This window comes from Coptis chinensis, chromosome 8 (assembly GCF_015680905.1).
Source record: "Coptis chinensis isolate HL-2020 chromosome 8, ASM1568090v1, whole genome shotgun sequence".
Classification (NCBI taxonomy): domain Eukaryota; kingdom Viridiplantae; phylum Streptophyta; class Magnoliopsida; order Ranunculales; family Ranunculaceae; genus Coptis; species Coptis chinensis.
The window spans coordinates 95,507,292-95,529,826 of record NC_141463.1 but is presented as its reverse complement, the minus strand read 5'-3'; the positions used below and the strand labels follow the sequence as shown (position 1 = coordinate 95,529,826).

The 22,535-nt window shown below is 37.7% G+C and overlaps 3 protein-coding genes and 1 long non-coding RNA gene across 4 annotated transcripts in view; 3 read left to right on the top strand and 1 right to left on the bottom strand.

Moving 5' to 3' along the window:
• The window catches only part of LOC147484719 (beclin-1-like protein), a 52,947-nt gene extending 48,924 nt beyond the window's left edge, over positions 1–4,023 (top strand). The window contains exons 5-9 of the mRNA XM_086579802.1: positions 537–746; positions 1,573–1,658; positions 1,937–2,008; positions 2,918–3,067; positions 3,720–4,023. Coding sequence (XP_086435928.1) covers positions 537–746; positions 1,573–1,658; positions 1,937–2,008; positions 2,918–3,067; positions 3,720–3,924 — 723 coding nt within the window. The 3' untranslated portion in view covers positions 3,925–4,023. The remainder of the gene's footprint in view (positions 1–536; positions 747–1,572; positions 1,659–1,936; positions 2,009–2,917; positions 3,068–3,719) is intronic.
• A 1,558-nt stretch (positions 4,024–5,581) lies between these two features.
• Positions 5,582–6,859, top strand: LOC147484718 (pentatricopeptide repeat-containing protein At2g03880, mitochondrial-like). The gene is made up of 3 exons (XM_086579801.1): positions 5,582–5,720; positions 5,774–6,256; positions 6,723–6,859. The coding sequence occupies exons 1-3, from the start codon at positions 5,582–5,584 to the stop codon at positions 6,857–6,859; spliced, it is 759 nt and encodes a 252-aa protein (XP_086435927.1).
• A 1,068-nt stretch (positions 6,860–7,927) lies between these two features.
• LOC147484715 (F-box protein At2g26850-like) overlaps positions 7,928–22,535 on the top strand; it is a 77,430-nt gene continuing 62,822 nt past the window's right edge. The window contains exon 1 of the mRNA XM_086576001.1: positions 7,928–7,995. The gene's annotated coding sequence lies outside the window, so the exon portion shown is untranslated. The remainder of the gene's footprint in view (positions 7,996–22,535) is intronic.
• On the bottom strand, positions 19,391–20,452 carry LOC147484717 (uncharacterized). The gene is made up of 2 exons (XR_015204462.1): positions 20,132–20,452; positions 19,391–19,894 (listed from the first exon to the last, which is right to left on the bottom strand). It is a non-coding gene; the product is annotated as an uncharacterized LOC147484717 (long non-coding RNA).

Genomic DNA, 22,535 nt, shown 5'->3' with positions numbered 1-22,535 from the left:
GGCAGGGCTTAAAACAGTGAAGTAAATAAGTATGAGATATTCAATTTTGAATTAGATATGAACGTAGACATCGCCTTATTTAAAACTAAGTGATGAAACAATCAAATCTCCATCAGTGAAACCAAGATGATTCCAATTTCTAAATGATACTTCTATAGGGTAATAGCCTACTAGGATGTACAATCTGTATTGACCATTTGACCTAGTTTGGAAGGATAATAAAAGTCACCCTTCTTGACATAATCAAATATTATTGGTTGTTATATTTTCATAAATAAAATTTTAGGGATTGCTTTTGCATAACAAAAGTTATGAGCTTTTCAAATTCGAATATAATCTTATCAGATTATTTAGTTCTTTGCATTAATCTAGCTGCCTCCTATGATTATATAAATAATCCGGTTTTGTTTTCTTATAATTGTGACCGTCTTTGACAGATAAAAGAACTTTGATTATTTGTTTTCCGTAATTTGTACTTTGTATAATGGGATTTTGTTTTAAGAATTAGTTTTATTATTGTTGTTATTATTATCCAGCTGCCTTACCCACATGCAAATGACGAATACAACTCCCTCTCTGATTCACAGGAAGAAAGAGATGTGATTTTGGCTAAGATTACCGTGTCGCAATTACATTTAGAATTGCTGAAGCGCACCAATGTGCTTAATGATGCGTTCCCTATATATCATGATGGAGAGTTCGGGACAATCAATAATTTTAGGCTTGGCCGTCTTCCAAAGATACTGGTATGCATTTTAAACTCTGAATTAGGCGACGAGGGTCCATGAAATAGCTTGCTATAGGGGTCGCGACTCACCTATGCGTTGCAGTAGTGCACAGGCTTGGCTCACTGCTCACCCCAAGCAAAGTTATTGAATGTGAGAAATTTTAGTGTCAGGACAAATGACTTTTTCACACCCTTGTTTATTAGTTACACAGGTCCTACAAATGCATAAGAGTTGGGACAATCTTTTGATGGATGTTGACATGTTATAATCTTAGCTATTAGTCTCGGACGGCATTGATTGAGTGAAAATTTGGTGTTTATGTTATTTAGAAGTACATAAAATGTGTTGGTATTGGTAGATTGTTAGTGCTACGAGTGCTGATGTGTGTAGGCAGGGAGGCTAGTTTCTTCCTCTTGTTTTCCTGTTAATGCTATTGTATTCTGCGAATTTTTTATGGGGTTAGTTAACATTATCTGAGCCTACCACAATCTGAGAATTTCTTCATGTAATAATCAAAGCAGTATCTGTAAAGAGGGTTTACTATGAATTGTTGCGGTAACTGGGCTTATATTCTAAGTTTCTTGCTATATGTCTCAATACATTTGTCATTTGAAATAGCAACTTTTAGGAAACTAAACATGACCTTAGGAATATTATGGGGAATATGCTATGTATGTCGGTGCACATCTATTCTTTAAACTTCTGGTGTTTCTCTTCCTTGAGAGTGAGGGATATTCTTGATCGCAATCAATTTTTCATTCTTTGTACATTGTATATTTTTATCCATGTGACTGTTTTTACTGCTTTCTGTTTCTTTTATTCATTCTTTCGTCATCATGTGTAGGTTGAGTGGGATGAAATAAATGCTGCATGGGGACAGGCATGCCTTCTCCTCCACACAATGGCACAATATTTTCGGCCAAAGTTTCCGTATCCTTACAAGTGAAAATTCTTACTTCTATGAGCATGCTAGATTCCCATATATCCTTCTGGCTATAAAAGAATGTTTCTTTAGCAATTCCTCATTTCTATAGGAATATGAGACAAGATAAATACTTGAAATTATGTTATCAGAACTTGCCGGTATTGTCACTTCAATGCTTCGTCACAGTATTATCGAAAAAAAAGTGGTTCGTCACAGTAATAGAACAATCAATATAGGTTCTCTCATTCTCTGTGGGAATAGCCTTAACTTATATGTATTTCAGATACCGTATAAAAATTCTTCCCATGGGTAGCTATCCTCGGATTATGGACAGCAACAACAATACTTATGAACTGTGTGAGTACCAAGTGCTTCTTTGTTTGTTAATAAATTGTTCAGAAGTGTCATTGTTTTTTTCTGTTATATTCTTTAGAGATAAGATGCATCATAAGCTTTACAGTGTACCACCAATTGGTGAGTACTGCCTAGGATGTTAGGAGATATTTTACTCCTAAAACCTTAAAAGTTAACCTCCATTTTATTTGTGGGGAGTTTTCCCAGGGGAAACATCCATTTTAACAGGTAATGTTTGGTCAACCTCTTGATTTTGTGGGAACTTTTGGCAACTATTGTGATTGTGAGTTTTTATAAGGAGAGGGGAGTGGATTAATTTGGGAATGGGTAGAGCTCTTGGGAGGAAACATTTCCACCTGAGTTACATTGACACAGATAGGCGTGTCCGTATCCGAAGTTTCTGACACGGAAAAATATTGAAAATTGAGGTATATAACCTACAATGTGTCCAACAGGGACACGTGGATATGTATCCAACACGGAGGCCCAATCTTGCTTCAGTGGAGGCCTATTATTTTCAAAATATGGCGTGCACATGTAACGTAGGTTTCCAGTAATAAACCACTCATATTAGGACTTGAGCCTATGAGTGCGGGAAAATCCCACATTTCGAATGTAGCTCTCATCGTATTTGACAGCTAAGGGAAAGGTTAATAGAATATCGGTTATGTGATTTCATCATGAGAATCAGCTCCAACTTTATGGAATTTCCTTTATTTGGTCCGTTTGAGTGTTTGACCATGGGCGGGGATTTGTCCGGGTAGGATGTTTTTACACCACCTACACTCTTATGCAGTCTTACCAAATGGGTTAACCAGGATACTCTCCCATGGTGATAAATTGTTTCTCCTTTAAATTTGAATATTTATCTAGTTATTTGATTGTTTTTTTTTCCTCTTTCTTCTTTCAGCTTTGGCCCTGTGAACTTATTCTGGAGTACTCGCTATGACAAAGCAATGACCCTGTTCTTGACCTGCCTCAAGGATTTTTCTGATTTTGCAAATTCCAAGGATAGAGAAAACAACATACCTCCAGAAAAATGTTTCAAGCTCCCTTACACGTAAGTTCCTATTTAGCTTGTTGAAACAGTACTCATTTAAATGGTTCTTGAATATACCAAATATATTTACCGAAGAATGATGCATCAGCTCTGACATTAAGCTACTGGTCTTCGACCAGACATTATTGAGCAGCCGTTAGGAAAAGACGGCCCTTTAACTTTGTTATATTAGATACCTAGCACTAGCTTGTTGTAACGAAGTTCATTCTTCTTCTTTCATCCTTTGGTAAAATCTCTTGGGCATTTTTCAGATGTAGGCACATTAGTATCAGGTGGGTGTAATTATTAAGAATTTAGGCTAATTTGTGTCCACTTTTTTAAAAGGAAATTTTAAGGAGGTGGCTTCCTCCTCTATATCTGTAACATCCTCAAGATCATCAGTTTGAACCTTTCAGTTCGAGTACTTTCTGATGGCAATCAAAACCACCAAAGAGCTACTCAGTTGATCTCCGAAGGATGCATTGGTAGGAAAGACTACCGATGTTATTAGTCTATGCATTTGCTAATATAAATGTAGTCTGCTTAATATGCCACATATTCATAAAATGCCCTGAGCTGTGCAAAATTTGTTCAGAGAACTTGAAAAAGTGTGCTCATCAATTCATTAGAAAGTATATTGTATGTATTTAACCTTGCTTATTTTGTATTTTAGGATTGAGAACGACAAAGTGGAGAACTATACCATCACACAGAGTTTCAATAAACAAGAGAATTGGACAAAGGCCCTCAAATACACCCTCTGCAACTTGAAATGGGCGCTCTTCTGGTTTATTGGCAAAACAAACTTCCAACCTCTTTCTCCATTGGTCTCTTCTCATGATGATGTTTCAACTTTCAACCATGGGTTCTTTGTATAAAACATGACCAACTTGAAACAAACATGGTCAGATACATGATCTAGAAAATTGTGCTCAGTGTATATAAATGAAAAAAAGGTCCTAATTCACATTGTATCATCATTTAGCTATCAGCCTACTTCTGTGTTATGCATCTCTTTACGGAATCTGATTACAAATGTAGGGACATAGCATAGGATGATTCTTGTAGTTTAATGGGGTGAGGAAGAGTGATAGGCCGATAGGATGAATCCATGGAGGGTGCTTGTAGGGAACTTGTCCTCTTATAAGAAATTGCTTGCACATTGCCCATAATAGTCAAGGGGATATTTACTGACATATTACTGTTTAGGTGAAATCGGATAGAATGATTTCTTCACTAAGACATAAAAAATTTGAAAGCCATAGATCTCAACCCAAAAACCTTATCTACTAAGCATTTTGCTTGAAAGTTGAAACCGTATTAATTCATAAGTAATAATGCACAGATTTTACGGCAAAGTTTACATTCTTGATTATTCAAAGAAGCAATCTGACAGGAGTGCTACCCCCTTCTTTAGGTAATCTTTCGTCCCTTCAAATCTTCCATATGGAAGAAAATAAATCGGTTGGAAGTATTCCAGCCAGCTTTGGTAGACTGTCAAGCTTAACATACTTCAATGTTGGAGATAATGGACTGTCTGGTGAGGTCCTTTTAACAATTTTCAACATCTCATCTCTGAATGATATAGGAATTACCGGTAACCAATTTAGTAGTAGTCTTCCACCAGAATCTCTGAATGATATAGGAATTACCGGTAACCAATTTAGTGGTAGTCTTCCACCAGACATGGGCATCACTCTTCCTAATCTCATTGGTTTCTTTGGTGGTGAAAATCAACTTTCTGAACTACTCCCAGTTTCATTAGCTAATGCTTCTCAACTTCAAACATTTGATATTGCAGAAAACAATTTCAAAGGACAAGCTCCTAAGGATTTTCAATTCCCTCAAACTATCGAATGGCTAAATCTTGGACGTAATCATCTAGGAACAGGAGAAGCTCATGATTTGAGTTTTATCACTTATTTGACCAACTCCAGTAATCTAAAGACGTTGGACTTGCACCAAAACAATTTTGGAGGTGTTTTCCCGAACTCTATTACCAATCTCTCCAACCAAATGGAGAGGTTGTATCTAGGAGGCAATCAAATATCTGGAATTATCCCAGAAGGGATTGGGAACCTGGTCAATTTGTTTCTATTAGGTCTCGAGTTTAATAACTTTTACGATAGTATTCCATCTTCTATTGGAAAACTTCATAGTTTACAGGTGTTAAGTCTGTCCGGAAACAAATTGTCTGTGAATATATGTGTTCTTGATATGTTTGTAAAATGTGGGAAGATGGAGGTTGCTTGGGAGTTCTTTGAGGAGATGGAATTCAAGGATGTTGTGGTGTGGAACATTATGATTTCAGGTTATGCGTTGAAAGGGGATTTAAACAGAGCTTTGAAGTATTTTAAGGGCATGAAGCTTGCTGGTGTACAACCTGACCGCGTTACATGGAACTCGATCACGTTGTCTGGGGCCTTAGCAGTTTGTTCCCTGGTGAAGGATTTGAAATTAGGATAGGAAATCCATGAGTTTGTTATTAGAAAACAGATCGAGTTGTCCACCGGTGTAGGAAGTACTCTTATAACAATGTACTCGGGATGTGATCACATGGAATGGGCCTGCTATGTCTTCAATGTGCTTTCCGATAAAGATGTAGTTGCTTGGAATTCAATTATTTCTGCTTGTGCTCAGCATGGACAGGGGGTTAGCGCTGAGAGGAATGCTCGTAAGCGACATTGAACCCAACAAGGTAACAATTGTCTTGGTTCTCACTGTTAGGTGCTTGTAGGATCCACTGCAACCCTGAGCTTGCAGAGTATGCTGCAGGATATCGTTTTGAACTGGAACCCACATATTTTGGGAACTACATACTCTTAGCAAACATTTATTCAGCAGCAGTAAGATGGGGAGATGCAGCAAGGATAAGAAGATTGATGAAGGACAGAGGGGTGACAAAGCCTCCAGGTTGCAGTTGGATAGAGGTGAAACGTAGAGTTCACAGCTTCATTGTTGGAGACACTTCACACTCATTGGTAGATGAGATATCTGCCAAGATGAACAGCTTGTATTCAGAAATAAAGGAGATTGGTTATGTCCCAGACACAGAGTACGTGTTGCAGAATTTGGAAGAAGACGAGAAGGAAGACAGCCTCTATGGACACAGCGAAAAGTTGGCCATAGCTTTCGGCCTAATCATTAGGCCAAATGGAACCCCTTTGGGAATCATCAAGAACCTGAGAGTGTGTGGGGGACTGCCACGAGGCAACCAAGTTCATATCCAAACTTACAGATAGAGAAATCATAATGAGGGACTGTTATCGCTTTCACCACTTTGTTGAAGGAGTGTGCTCCTGTGGCAATTACTGGTCGCCAAGATTAAGTTCTACCAAAGCCTCAAAGGCTCAAACAGTGTATAGCCAAGTAGCCAACCTAACATATCAGGAAATAATTTTAAGCCAATCAACTCCGTTCAAGGCTCTATATTAATAAGAACGACAAGCTGAAATTTTAGTCTGTGGCCTGTGGTGAGTGACAATCACTGGGGTTTCGTAACTGCATCTGGTTTTGGAAAACTACTGACTTGAGGCCATGCTTGGGACTAGGGACTAGTGACTAGTCAAGCTGCACTTGAGAAAATGGAAATGAGCCTCTAGAATTATGATCTCACTTCAATAATGCAATGTACGCAATATTGTACATTTGTTAATTCATTGACCACTCATTGTAGATTACTCCAATGATTTGATCACATGCCATGTTTTGGTTGTTCATCGTGATCTAAAGCCAAGCAATGTGCTTCTTGATAATGATATGGTAGCTCATGTTAGTGATTTTGGTTTGGCAAAGTTTCTTCGGGATCACTAGAGAACTTGCATGATAATCAAAGTACCTCAAAGGTGCTAAAAAGGATCTATTGGCTATGCCGCCCGTAAGAATTTAAATATCACATATGTGGATTTAGGTCCTTTTTTCCAATTCATAAATGCATTAAAATCATTATCCGCATAATTGCATTAGTTATAATCTTTATGTTCAAAGAACATTTTAGTGAAACTCAAATCTTTGTCTTTTTTATTCCCTTTGTTAAGTTCGACGTGCACCGTTAAGACCCAGTTACCACGAGCTTAAAGAGGACCTTGTATTGTTGAATGTTTTCATCTCCCAGCTTATAGCATACTTATTTAGATATCTTAAAAGAGGAAAAAGGAATGTTAAGTTAGTGCGACTAAAGAGTCGTTAGAGATAATAAAACGATTAATTTGATCTAATTTCTTTTCACCTATGTTAGTGGAGTTAAAATTCAAAAAGATTGAGGATTGAAAAGAACTATGGTTGTGGTGGTGGTAATTAACCTAGTTTGTTTACTTCTATCAAGATCTTAACCGATTTATTGTGAGGAGCTTTTCAATCTTTATGTAGTATATTAATGGATATACGTAAAGCATTACGGTATTACTATTATATTCTTTCTTTTTTTTCATTTTCTTTTTGCTGGCCAATGACACTTAATATATATATTTTTGTTACGTTTAAATGGTTTTATGGAAACTAGTGATTGATGTATATATTGCAGAATATGGTATGGGAGTTGATGCATCCACACAAGGTGATGTGTACAGTTATGGAATTTTGGTGTTGGAAATGTCCACAGGAAGGAGACCAACCGATGAGATGTTTACAAACGGTTTAAACCTCCATAACTATGCTAGCAACGGTTTGCAAGATCAACTTATAAAGATTGTAGATCCAATACTTCTATTTGAAGGAGATGACACTTTAGGAGATACTAATACCATGAGAATCAGCAGTCACAGAAGAACAAAACTGCTAGAGTGCATGATTGCAATAGTCAGAATTAGGGTTGCATGTTCCGTGGAATCACCGTCAGAGAGAATGGATATTAGAGGTCAAGAAAGAATTGCAGGCTATCGTGAGACACATTTTTTGGTACAAGGGTTCACAGAGAACGTAACTGACTCCAACGACGGTTTAATTGAAAGGTAAAATCACATCTTTTACTAATAAATGAATAGGAAAGAGAAAGAGAGGACAAGAAATCATTGGTTTGCTCTGTAATTTTTCATTCGTTTATGTTCTTTTCCTCAGATATTTACAATATAATGCTTGACTCTCGATTTGTAATGAATAGTTTATGAGTTTCAACGTCCCCGACGGTTATGGTTTTAAAATGTCTGAAATTTAGGTTCTTCTTTTCCATCTTTTCATTTCAGAATGGGCACGCTTCAAGATATGTTGTCGTGTTATGATGGAACTTTGCTATGATTGCTTCACGCACACCTTTCAAGCAAGGTATCAAAGTTTATCCTACATTTTCATTTTCACAACGTCTGAGGATGATCTCATGTTGTCATTATTCTAATTCAACATCAATTTTAAAACCTTAAAACATCTAATTGTTTAAAGCTATAGAATGACGGATAGAAAATGACCAATATGCTAGTACTTGCACTATTGACACTTTTCAGTGTATCCTTAGCTCATTTGAGTGGGTGTGCGCACCTTCTGGAACTTATTTTGTTCATTGGATGTTTGCTCCATCTCATGACACCAGTGATAGAGCAAAATGCGTAATCGGGATAGGATAAGAGCACCACCAGTAGACATTCCCCTCATAATGTTCATGCCTCGGATTGTTTAGACAAATTACATCCGGGGACCATGTTGAGATTCAGTGGAGAGGAAACAAAGAACTTCCTTATGGTGTGTTCACGACGCCTGAATTCTAATTCTTTCTTGAAATTTATTGATTCAGTCGTACAAGACTGCATTAAGTTTCCAATATTTAATCTACTTTCTCGAATTTTCTACCTCAATATTCTATACCAAGTTTATCCTTAAAACTAGAATAAAACAAATTTATTGAGTTAGTTGTTTGTGTTGTAGTACTTGTATGCTTCACAGGGTGGTGGTATGGTGTTGTTGGTCACCCGAGACTTGCGATGAGATTGGAAGTCTCTGCTGTTGTCATAAGAGCAGTAAGAGAACTTATTTTTCTGATTCGATAAACTGAATTCAATTTCCCCATATGTTAGTGATAAGTTTCCTCTTCAAATGTTACGTGCACATATTTGCTTCTACTGTCTTGCAGTAAGAGTAATATGCCACCCTATAGCTTTTATTGTCTCATGGTTCATTTTGAGAACAGTTTCTCGACCAGGGAGGAGATACCAGAATTCTCCTCCTTAACAATACACAAGGTCACGAGGCACCACTGGTTACAGTGTGTTGCTCATCATCAATAAATCAGGATGCCCAGTTGGGAGGGAACATGGTTGTAATTTTGGGAAAGAATGAGAACTAAAACTTTTCCATCTCATTTCTCTTGTTTTTTTAGTTGTTAGTATAGTTCTTGTTTTACCGAAGGCTTAATTGATTACTTGTTACGTCTCATGCAAAATTATTTCAGTAGATACTTTCATAGTGGTATTCAACCAATATAGCCTTGGTTCACGGTGGAGACAAACAACCCTAAGCAGGAAAGACCACCAGGAAGTGGGCAGTGAAGCAGAGGGAAGCATCTCTGACAACACCAGGTGCAGGTCTTACTGTTCTAATTGTGATTTTAATCATGTGAAGAGTCAAATGGTACATAAGAGCTGAGGAAAGCCCTGCACATATATGGGATTAAATACAGTATCATATACTTGTAGTTGAGTCGTATACAGTATCAAGATTAAATACAGTATCTCTTTTTGAAAAGAAAAAAAAAATCTCTCCCCTATTTCTCTTCTCTCTGAGTTTTCAAACAAGAAGAAGAGATGAACGGTGGACCGTCTGGTTTCCATACACCCTTCTTAACAAACAACCTTTTCTTTTATTTATTTATTTATTAATTGCTTCTACAATTTTGTTTTAATGGTTCAAATTTTTGTCAGATAATGCTCCAGTTACGAGAGCGTTTGTTATTGCATCTGCTCTTCTTATGATTTTAATTGGAGTTCGAGGTTCTTCTTCCAAACTCGGTTTATAATATCAGGTACTCTATTTGTGTTTAGAGATTTGGGTATTGATTAGATTGGAAATATATATTTTGATTCTTGGTTGTTGTTTATACTGAGTTGTGCATTGTTGTTTACTTAATTTCATGTCGTTTGCTCCCGTGGCAGTCTGTTTGTGTTTTGTAAAATAAAACTAAACTTAAAGATCTCTTTACCTATGGTCTGATTTTTTGTTTTTTTTTGTTGACAGGACATCTTCATCTATGGAGGTTATTTGCGTCTGTGTTCACCTTTTCATCGACACCGGAATGGATGTTTGGACTGTATTTACTCTACTACTTCAGGGTATTTGAGAGGCAAATTGGGTCTAATAAATACTCGGTGAGTTATCTACCCCCACACGGTCCTTTGTTTGTCTCGATTTTTGTGCATGTTCACTTTGTTGAAAATTCATAGAGCCTTTACGCAAATAATGGTCCCTTGCTGGTCTGATCTATATGGTGCCTTTCAGGTTTTTTCTACTGTTGAAATATTAATGATAGAGATTCATATTGATGAGAAGTTTTAGTTTGTTGGACCATAGTGTGTGAAGAGTTCACCAGTCCTTTTTCTGAGCACTTAATTTTTTGATGGATTTCTTTATTAAAAGGATTGTAAAGCAATAAATTAGGGTGAAGTTTTATTTCTTTGATTTTGCAGATCCTTCCTTGAACATGCTGGCATCTGGACCTTATGGTCTTATATTTTCTTCATTTGTACCATTCTACTTTGACATCCCTGTTTCGACTCGACACGGTTTCACATTTTTGGAATTAACTTCTCTGACAAGTCGTTTGTATATTTGGCAGGTCTTCAGGTAAGTTGGTTCTATAACTACTTCATGGTTTTCACTTTTTATCTATTTCTAGGTTGGCTCGACGTCAAATAGTTTTGTTCTCAACTAAATTCTAAATGTACTTTTACTTTCACCTCACAGCACCTTTTCTCATCGTGGAAAAGATCTATGCTGCCAGGAATATGTGGTGTTCTTGCCGGTCTTCTCTATAGTTGCAATATTTTATGCATACGCCGCATCAAGGTTAGTTTATAGTTTTCCAATTGTTCTTAACCTTGTTTAGATAATTTAGCTGGGCAAATTCTGATATGGCAGTAGAAAGATTACTTAGATTTCACTAGTAGGCTAGTCGCTAGCTTACTAATTCTTCATTGAATGGAGCAACAATTTTAGTCATTCAAACTATTTCATACAGAAGATCTATCGGGTCAAGCTGTACTTAGATACAATATTTCTATAATCCAGCTAATTGTAATTTTTCTAGTTACAACCATAAAAAAAAAAAAAAAAAAAACTTTCTAGTTATCAGGAATGAAGAAAACATGACTCCAGAAAAAAGGTATTATAGATGGTTATAGGTCATCTTATGGAGCTTCTTTTTCTTTTTCTAAATGAGCGATTTTATGTTATACCATAGGTTTTTTGTCGAGTTGCTCTTTTATATGGGGCACACAGATATCAATAAAATCTTTAGATTGTGAATTGCCAGATCGGTCTGATATGAAATTGGAACAACTGTATTTGTAATAGCTAATTGATTATCCGGTTCTTATTGCAAAAAATCGGTTCCTTTTATTTCACTTGAACAAGTTATTCCCAATGACCAAATGTCATACAGCTCTAGGGTGCCATATGCATGCTATTTGCCATACTTGGAGCAGTGTTGTGGCTTTCTTTGTTACCTAATATGTGCATGTCCTAAACCTTTTACATCATCCTTGACAATGAAATTTGTTTATGAATTGACTTTTGCAGTTCCCAAAGTTTGTCAGTTCATTATTTTCACGACTGTCTTGGCCCACTTTGGGAGGTTCATCACCTTCAAAGATCAAGCGGAATGTTATTGGAAATGTACCATCTTATACCGGCCGTGAAATGGAGGCAAAATACTGCTAGTAAATGATTTTTTTTGTTTGTTTGTCACTTGTGTGGAGAACTTATGGATTAGCTTTGTTTTATTGCACAGAACTATATTCTTGCATTGTGTATGTTAATATTATTACCATGGGAAGTCCTTATTCAAATTTATGTCTGACATTGGCTCCTCTGTAAATGTTGAAGAATCTTAATTTATCTTTAGGCTCTTGCAGATCTTCATTTGCTGCATTGATGTTTAAATTTTGGTGCTTATATTAATGACTTATAATGAGCTGATGGGAGAAATGTTGCTTTTGTCTTCTGTCTTCTGTTTTGTAGTACAGGACATCTCATCCTATTTCTTTATGTTATGGATATATATATATCCGCTTTATATATAAAGATAACTATACTTTTACCAATCAAAAAACACACACACACATATCACATCTAATGCTCCATCATCCTGCCATGAGAATTTCACTTTCATATGTTCCACTTGTATTTTGATATGGTTCAAATTCCCGGACACTATGATATTGTGGCCGTCAAGCATTTTGTTTTTGCTTTGTTGGATGTTCCCCAGTTAGTGCCTTCTTGAAGGATTTTTTTATTCACCACTTGTCTTGGACTCTATTTTGCTTGGTCTTGTGCGTGTTTGTGTTGACCCAAATGATTCTTTTGGGCTTTGTCAATGGCTTTCCAGCGGTATAGCTTTATGGACAAGTATTACTAGACTTATAATAAATGGCGAATCGTGGTTTTCACTGTTGTATTGCCTAAATTATGTAATGGATCCTTGTTTGGTATAATAATAACATTACTAAGAATAGCAATAACAATAACAATGAAAACAATAATTGGTTATTGCAATGGTTCCATTCCTTTTGTACTTCCTCTCTCTTATTATGTCCTTCCTGACTCACTAACCTATTTTCTTGGTTCAGGGAAATTATCCTTCCATTTATTCTCCTCTTGCTTCAACCGTGGAGTCATCGACGATTCATTCCACACTGCTTTCGAGTATGGAGGTTTGTCTTTGAAGGAGTATAAAGGTTTAAAGCAGCCAATGCCACACTTAAATGATTGGATGCTCACCGAAATATTCCCGTAGGTTATTAGTTCTTGTTATGTGGAGAGTAATCGAGTCTAATAAAGGTATATTCTAATAGAGAGTAATCAAAGTCTAATGATTGGGTTGGGGACGGCGTTGCGGTTCACGCGATGTCTTTGCATTCTCTTCAAGATGGATATAATGGGTGCACACACTAGAATCAATTCCTTTGATGTCATTGAGAGACCATCCAAGAGCGTAACGGTGTTCTTGAATGACATGAATTAAACGTAATTCTTGATTGGCGTCCAATTTGGATGAAATTATAATTGGGTGACTATCATCCGGATCAAGATGTATGTATTTTAATTCAAGGAAAAAGACTTTAAAGTTAGGTGTGGGCGAAGAGCGGTATCAAAGATTCTTGAGGCAAGTCCTCTTCAAGAGAGAAACGGAATGATGGTCATCCAAACCGCCTCGATGTCACGCGGTAGTAGGGTCAAATAGTGGGGTTGACTCTAATAACGCGTTAACTTCCTAAGTGTAAGAGTCAATATCAAATTCAAAACACCAAAAGAAAGAAAGTGAACATCATCGCTAGGAAAAGAGTTAGTTAAAACTCTTCTCATGGGGGTTTCAATCATGCTAATCTCACCATCAATGTCGACCTCAAAATTGTTTCATTAACTTAAACATATTTACCTCGACAAAAGATTTCGAAGGACATGATCATGGAACCATCCCTACGGTTTATGAGGGCATTAGCAGTTCAAAAGGAAAGAACGCATACAAGATGATAGGAATGGAGTCACATGCAACTTCGTATCTAGAATGACAAAATTGGCTGGATAGTAAAAGTCTTGGACTTTTACGGGGCGCTTTCCACAATACCTTTGGGATACTTAATGGAACGATCGGCTAACTGCAGAGTCATGTTGGTAGGTTTAAGCTCATGAAGACCTAGTTGTTTAAACAGGTAATATGTAAGTAAGTTCACACTAGCTCCTAGGTCTAGTAACGCGGTAGCAGTATATTTGTCACCCAATGTGCATGGAATGGTTGGTCTACTAGGGTCATTATATTTTACAACACCATTGGATTCCGTGATAGAAGAGAATTGTTCAGAGGAACATTAGTTCTCCTTTTGTTGTGCACATATCTTTCAAAAACTTTGCATGTTTCGCAATTGTTTGAGGGCATCGAAAAAGGTAAGTTGATACTTAAAAGTTTCTCGAATCTCATCAAAATTTTCGTTAGGTTTGTTCTTTGCCAAATGGGCAGGAAACGGTGCCTTGGGTTTGAATTTTTCATAGGGATTGCCCCGACTTTCTCATGTTAGTAGTTTGTAATGTGTTTGGAAGTGGTGCTGCCAACGTAGGTTCATTATCAGAAACAGGTATATTGGAAGTTTCAGCTACCTTTTGTGGATTATCTGGCATACGTATTTGATTGTCTACGGTTTTTCTAGATCGAAGAGTAGTGATGGCATTCACCTCACCCTGGTTTCGATTACTTGGACTAGGTGCATTATTGAGTTCAAAGGCAGTGTTTGCTGGTTTAGGATTTGGAACTGCTTGTCCAGGAAACACGCCTTTCTGACTTTTATCTTGTGCTAAGAGTTGAAGCAATTGTTGGATAGGCGTCCAGTATTTGAGATTGTTGGTTCATGTAAGCCAAGAAAGTCTCACTCGTCTTATCGATCGTGGATGGATTGCATTGACAGTGCAAAGAGGGACTAATTCACGGTTATTCACGGTAGGTTGAAGATGAAAGTCGTAAATTGGATTGGGCCGGAACAAGACTGCGGTTAGTATTGGAATTACTTGAAAACTGATTTTGACTTTGTTGGTATTGGCCGATTATTTTCTTGGCGGTATGAAATATAATTGGTAGATGGTCTATCAATTGGATTAAGCGAAACCCGGAGGAGCCATCTCGTTGGTTATTATTTAGCCAAGTGAAATTTGGATTTTGTCTCCAAAGGATGTTGAATGCACAAGCCTCTTCCTCGATGGTTGTGAAAAAATGAGGCATATAACAAGGGACAATACGAATCGGGATGATCGGGGACTTAGACAAAGAACACATGGGGAGGTGTTAACGTCCATGACCTTTGCTTTTGGTTTTTGATCATTTACTTGAACTGCGGGGATCTACTTTTTTTAAAGGCGGGGATTCTATCATATTTTTAATTGAGAATCGGTTTTACCTTAAAGATAGACGTAGCTTTTGTACTAGAGTCCTCATATGATCTAGAAGAATCCGTATTACCCCAATAAGTAGTACCTCTTGTTGCTTGTTTTTCAAGAAAATTATATGCCTCAATCGCCCCTTTATCCATGAAGCAACCGCCGTTCATTATATTGAGTGTTTTTTTTTGATGATCGGAAAGTCCGTTAAAGAATGAACGAACAAGGACAGCGGTGTCGAGCTGATGATGGGGACATTTTAAAAGAAGATCTGTAAAACGACTCCATGCTTCCGTAAATGATTCATGAGGATGCTGGCGAAAGAATTGAATCTTCTGAAGCATTTCAGTAGTTTTCTTCTAAGTGTAAAATTTTATCATGAAAGCCTGCACAAGTTTGTTCCATGTGTCTAGGGATTGTGGTTGTTAACCAGCTAGCCAAACTGATGTTTTTATCGGCTAAGGTAAAAGGAAACAACCGTAACAAGACTTGTTTATTAGAGACCGATGGATGTTGAAAAGTGGTAGCTACTTGTTGAATCCTACGAAGGTGATTGTACGGTTTCTCACGGTCTAAACTATGATAAACAGGTAACAATTCAAAAGCGTTGGTGTAAATTCACATTTTATAACTCTGTATAATTCTATGCCCAAATAAAGGGTAATGCACAGGAATTTAATAAACACACACACACAAATGTAGTTTTTCAAACAATGATTTTTCAAATTTGATTCTCGATCGCTCCTACAAACCATTAAATATGTATCACGGCTGAACTTGATGTGAACCCGAGAAAAAAATTAGGATTTGAGATATCGTGGGTTTCAACTTTGCTTCTACTCACTAGTGCATCCATTGCCTCACCGACTTTATCAAAGTTATGGCTGAGAAATCTTTAATATATCTCCACCAATTTCTAGATCATCTTCTACCTTGGCGTTTCTCTCCACATGTGTCGTCTACTTACGGTTAGGTGGTTCACGGACCATGGGAGGCCTTTGTAAAGTCTCCGCACAAATGTGCGGAAGTTGTTTCTTGAAGGCTTTATCTTCGGTGTAGAATACTTCCATAGGATTGTTCAAGCATCCCCGATTATAGATGTTAGCCCCGTTTGTTGACTCAGAATCGAAAATTCTCATATATGGTCCTAAAAATTACATGATCGATAATTTTTAAAAAGTTTGAAACTAAAGAAGAACAAAATATGTTGAATGATTGACAAAAGCAATTATATTTTCAAATAAGAACAAAGTTGGAAAGAAACTTAATCAAGAGAAAGATGCTTTTTGACTGGTTTGTGCTCATTAGGTACAAATGGAAGCCAAAGAGACCACCAACGAACCAAAGAGATGATAAAACAATAGGTCATTACTACTACCAAGCAAGATATTTTTTTTAGTTGCTCTTCAAACCGTGCCTTGCTCTTCAAACTGTGCCTTGCTCATTAAACGATCGAAATTGTTTTGGCTCATGGATTAACATCATGCTTTTAAGAAGAGATTAAAAGAATGATGATTGCATAAACTAAAAAAAATTATGTAAAGAAGAAGAACAAAAAATAAAATAGGGCTGTTATTTATCCGCTAAGTAGTTATTTTGCAAGGCGAAAAAGAGAAGAAATTATCTCAAAAAAAATCACATGTGGCGGTCGGGTCAAAAGCCCAAATTCTAATGATTTTCTATAAAAAAAATACTTATGCCGATGAAAACAAATCCTTAGATATATATTATAGCTATACCCTATTGGCTCTATTTTTTGAGTCTTCACAGAGTCTCCAATATTTGCTAAACACCGGGCTAATTCTAAAAAAAAGTATGAGACTTTTAAGGATTGATGACTTCTTTGTTGAACATTTATTATCTTTTTTCTTGGATCGGTTTAGCTTCTAGGTTTATGACTCATTGTTTGGTCTTGGTGTGGAACGGAATGACCAAGACATTGATAGAACAACCAAATTTAGTACATGTCCATGAACGCTACAATATGGGTTGTATAAGAAATTTGTATTTTGTGTTAGATTTACCTTACAGTTTTTATAGGCTCATCTTGGGCCCAAGCTAGATGTATAGATGGGTTGCTATTGAGTTGACTCCAAATCCAACCCATCACACGGAAGTTTTAACTATCCACCTGAGTTTCATCTCAGCTTTGGATGTAATTGTTCACTAAGAATGATTTCTCACTCTACACTCACAAAGAATGTTCTCTCTCAAATCTCTCTTTGTATTCTAGGTTAAGTTCTCTCAACTTTCTCACAAAGAAAAAGTTAGTTAGGTCAAAACCCAAACTCTTCTTTTTATAGTGGTCCGAAATTTCACTGTATAAACACAATATCAATTTCCTGGAGAAAAAAAATCAGAACTTGGTGTGTAAAGGCTAGAGAGCGTGCCCCACTTGGGCCAGGCATAGGAGGGAGCGCGAGCCCCTTCTTCTTGACCAACTTCCAGTAATTTTGCTTCGTGAAAGGAGAGAAAAGAAAAGAAAAAAAACTAACTTCAATTCTTTTCTTAGACAAGGGGGCACCCTAAGGGGTGTGCACCCCTTCTTCTCTTCAAACGAACAGTACCCAAAAAAAATGGTCAAAACAATATTTCCCTTTAACTACCCATTGGGCTTGGGCCAACACATGGCCATGGGTGTTGGATTTTATTTGAAAAGGCCTTGATACTAGTCGTCATAGATCCCACTTTATTAACCCATGATAAACTTGTCTCTTCTCCCATGTGGGACTATTAGATTTCAAGTTCACAATACCCAACAATCTCCACCTTGAACCGAAACCCGAAATCCATAGATCTTCACTTGTTTATCACCATCGCCGCGATATCATGCCAAACATTGAAGGTGTCAAGAGGACAAGCTCCACCTCGAAAATCACTCCATGTCGTTGAATTCCACTGGGGGTACACTCTTTCGAGCATCCACAACCTCCAAAAGTGTCATAGTGTACATGAACACTTCGTTAAGCAACTCCACCTGACTTGCGCCATCGTTGGCAACTCCACCTTGAATGACTTCGTCTTCAAATTCTACATGATCTATGCTGTTAGTCCCAGCCAAATATCGGCTCTGATACCATTTGATAGGGCCTGACACACAGCCTGACCTCGGGCCCATAAACTTTACAGATCTAACTAGTACCAATATTGTCCCCAACTTAACCACCCATTGGGCTTGGGCCAACACATGGCCATGGGTGTGAGGTTTAGGAAGTGCTATTAGAGAAAAAGTTAGTTAGGTCAAAACCCAAACTCTTCTTTTTATAGTGGTCCAAAATTTTAGTGTATAAAGGCAATCTCGATTTACTAGAGAAAAAAATCGGAACTTGGTGTGTAGAGGCTAGGGGGCGTGCGCCACTTGAGCAAGGCATAGGAGGGCGTGTTCCCTTCTTCTTGACTAACTTCCAAGAATTTAAACTTTCGGAAAAAAAAAACTTCTTTTCTTAAGCAAGGGGCGCCAAAAGGGGCGTGCGCCCCTTCTTCTCTTCAAACAAACAGTACCAAAAAAAACGGTCAAAACAACATTTCCCTTTAACCACCCATTGGGCTTGGGCCAGCACATGGCCATGGGTGTAGGGTTTTATGTGAAAAGGCCTTGGTATTAGTTGTGATAGATCCCACTTTATTAACCCAATTTGATTTCAGGTTCACAATACCCAACAATCTCCACCTTGAACCCAATTTGATCTCAGGCCCATAAGCTTTACATATCTAACTAGTACCAATATTATTCCCAACTTAACCACCCATTGGGCTTGGGGCAACACATGGCCATGGGTGTGGGGTTTTTTTATGTGAAAATACTAGTTGTGATAGATCCCACTTTGTTAACCCATGATAAATTTGTCTCTTCTTCCATGTGGGACTATTAGATTTCAGGTTCCCAATACCCAATAATGTTGATTGCACCTTTTGATTGGGAGATCCAGAACAGATGTCTTGTTAATCTTAGATGGACTTGTGTAGCTTTAAGCACGATTTTATCTTTGAGTTTTTGGAGCTTATTGAGGACGTCTCTCAAGCTGCATAGACTTTCACCCCAAGCCGTAAAGAGGTCGTTGTGCTGACCCATATGATAGCCGGGGTCGTCGCCCAAAGCTTTGCATGGCCCGACCGATAGTGGGGCGATGGGGAGTGGAGGACCTAGGGGAGGGGCAGTCGAATCATTGCTAATCGGTCTATCTTGTACTCTGTTTATGTATCATGACTATGAATACATATTAATGAAACATTTTTACCTTCATAAAAAAAAAAAAAAAAAAAAGTATGGCACAAATGAAGTTGACACAATAGCATTTATTTATTAATTTCTTGAGCAAGCTAGAGAGCTTGTGCTGGGAGAATACACCCCAGATGATCTTCATTACAGATATATAGAATGCTAAGGAAAGCACTTAATATGGAGACTATCACCAACCATTCTCTTGAATTGGCTGGTTGTAAGAACCAAGCTTACTTATTCATAAAAATATATATATTATATTGCTAAGAAGCAATCTTCTCAAGGAAGTAGCTTGAACAGAAGAGGAACGAGGTCGGTGATAGTCAGAACCCCTTGTACAGTATTCCCTATGAACTGTAAGGGTGAAGAAAGTAGTCCGGTGCCCAGTGAAACGTTGCATGTAGCGAGTGTAGTGTTGACCAAAAGTCTGCAGTTATTCAGGACCGACGAGACAAGAAATTCGGATGTAACCAACAAGATGGTAAACTGTCCAGTGGAAGTATTAGTTATCGAACTGGCTACAACAATATTTCCACTCCCACATTGCAGTAGTACAGCAGCATCTGCAAGAAATTAAAAAGATGTATACTAGCATTAGAAGTGTGACATATATATATGAATAGCAGAATGCCGCCATTTAGGTTCCATCCACGCCATGCTCAGATACAATTATACAAATAATGTTTGGTTCTACAATATATGCAAACTCACGGATACTTAACAGACGTTAAATGCCGTCAACACTTGTTTATGTACAAGATATGACATGTTTGGAAATACTGCCTTCCAGGATAACTTACTAGGAAAAACAGGAGTTGCTGTGCCATTTACGCTATTGCCATTGATGGTACAAAATAAAGTGCCTTGGATGCGGATCAACCCAGGAAGGGATACTCCAAGTTGGGCTTTAGCAAGCGGGGTTGCCAAGCCAACAACTAAGAGGGAAACAAAGAAGAGACATTTCAGAGCCATGAGTTGTTGATTTTTTGTAACGATAAAACAATTGTTTTGTTACAAACTGATGTGTTAACATGCAAAACAGAGCGAATATTTATAGGGGAGAATAACTGCCGATGTTGCTGCAGTTAATTTTGACTTGAACCACTTTCAATTCTTGTACTAAAACAAAAAGCATTGAAGTAAAATGTCATTTTGTAGCAAATACCTATAGCTAGCTAGCAAGCCAAGGTCTTGTATTTGCTTGAAAAGGTGAGTAGAGGCCGGACTTAGGAATATCTCTGAACAGAGGAAACTGAAAGGTGGGTTCTTGTTTTTACCTTTCCATCCCTGCCAGCTTGCATCACAACCTCCCTCATCACCATGCAAATATGCAAAGCCATTTCTGGTTGGGGGGCCTGGCCTATGAAAGTACAATTTAACACTCCAAGCTTTACAAAATGTCTTGCCTCCTATGTAAAAGCTTTCTCGAGCATCTTCTTCCATGAGCTGGGATGGCTAATTGCTACTAGTGATAGTATGCACGCTCGCGTGCATAATATGTACTAGAAATCGAAAGTCAACGTTGTTGAAAGTTCTACTCACATTTTGGGTGGAATAAAAAAAAAAGATGTTACTTTTGTATCGAAACTCATAAATATAAGAAAAGCCAGCAACATTTGAGGGATGTTCTCGGCCAGATTGTTTTAACACAGTGCCAAATTTTCCAGATCGGTGATAATATACTATGTACATACTATCCGTAGTTTTTGTTGGAAGGCATCACAATAATTAGACAAACCAAAGTCCCGCTACATACATGGTTTTCTCCCATTAAAATAGTAAGTATGTATCAAATTATCACTAGTTCGAATTTCAAAATGATGCATGTAGTCGTGTAGACATGCGTAGCCACTCGCCATTGTCAATCCAAAAAAAAAATGTCATCAAACATGCATTCTTCAAGCAGTTAAAAAAAGTTCAGACTTCTGAGTTTAGTTTAGTTTTTTTTGTTTTTTTGTGAACAAAATGTGCCTCGACACTTATTGCCTGGAAATTTTGTTAGAGAGAATAGAAAAGGTGCAACTAAAATGTATTGTGACTAGACCCATAGCATGCGCGTGCAACATTTGATTTAATACAGGAGACCCATAAGCGCACAAATTCATCAGAATATGTTTTGCACTTCTAGTAAAATTGAATTGATAAACTATACGAATTTAAAGCAGCCAAGAAAGATGCAAATGTAAATCAGCTGAAAAATTGGATTTCCAAGTGTTTACCAAAAGCGAGGATATGATCTGGCTGTTGGTAAACCAACTAAACAAATTGTAAGATTGATTTTCTTATTTTAAACTTGAGCAAGTTGCAAGCGCGCAAAATGAAGTAACAGATCGTTAAGCCTTTTTTGTTTGTTTCTGCGTGTAAGTTTGTAGCTCATGCATATATGCTCTTTCCTCATGCTAGATGTGGGTTGTTCCAGGTAACTCCCAAGTTCATCTTTTCAATCGAAATATGCGATTCATAAAATAAGGACTAACGTTTGTACAAATACGGAAATACCCAATGTAGTTGTTGTAGTGGATGTATTCGTGGTGTAGGATGTTACATGTGGCAAGGGGGGGTGTATGCTGAGTAGTGAAGAGGATACATGATGCAGGGAGTGGATCAGGTCCGCGGTAACCGAACTGCCGAGAACTACCATATATAGACAAGGACAAGTGGAGAGGAAGGGAGCATGAGATGGGAAGAGATGGACGAACCAGATGGATAGGGAGGTTATGTGGCAATTGGGCCGTATGCGGAGTAGTGAAGAGAATACAGGATGTAGCGGATCAGTCCAGCGTAACGAATCGCTTGCGAGAACTACCCTATATAGATAGGGACAGGTGGAGGGGAGTAGAGGTGGAGGGAAGTTAGAAAAAAGAGGATATATAAAGTGAGGAGAGAGAAAAAGAAGGAAGATCGGAGAGAATAGGGACAACACATTTGAGTGAGAAGAGAATTGAAAGATTTGATTATACATAGAGGAGAGTGAAGTGAGTTCATAGGTGGTAATATTTGACAATACATTTGGCGTCGTCTGTAGGGACCGAATAGCAAAATAGCCACCATAGCAAAAAGAGGAGTAGGAAGACCTAGGAAAGAGGCAGTGCGAGAAGAGGTAGAGGAAGCAGCGAGTGTAGAGGTGGAAGGAATAGAGGAGGAAGAGATATCGAACGTGGCAGCAGACGCCACCAGACTTCTTCAGGAGGAAACAATGAGGTT

What these genes read in the sequence shown, in the direction of transcription:
- LOC147484718 (XM_086579801.1), top strand. Translation starts at nt 5,582, where the DNA reads ATGTACTCGGGATGTGATCACATGGAATGGGCCTGCTATGTCTTCAAT. An exon ending in TAGCGCTGAGAGGAATGCTC is followed by an intron (nt 5,721 to 5,773) that starts GTAAGCGACATT and finishes TCTCACTGTTAG; the next exon opens with GTGCTTGTAGGATCCACTGC. An exon ending in GTGTGGGGGACTGCCACGAG is followed by an intron (nt 6,257 to 6,722) that starts GCAACCAAGTTC and finishes CACTCATTGTAG; the next exon opens with ATTACTCCAATGATTTGATC.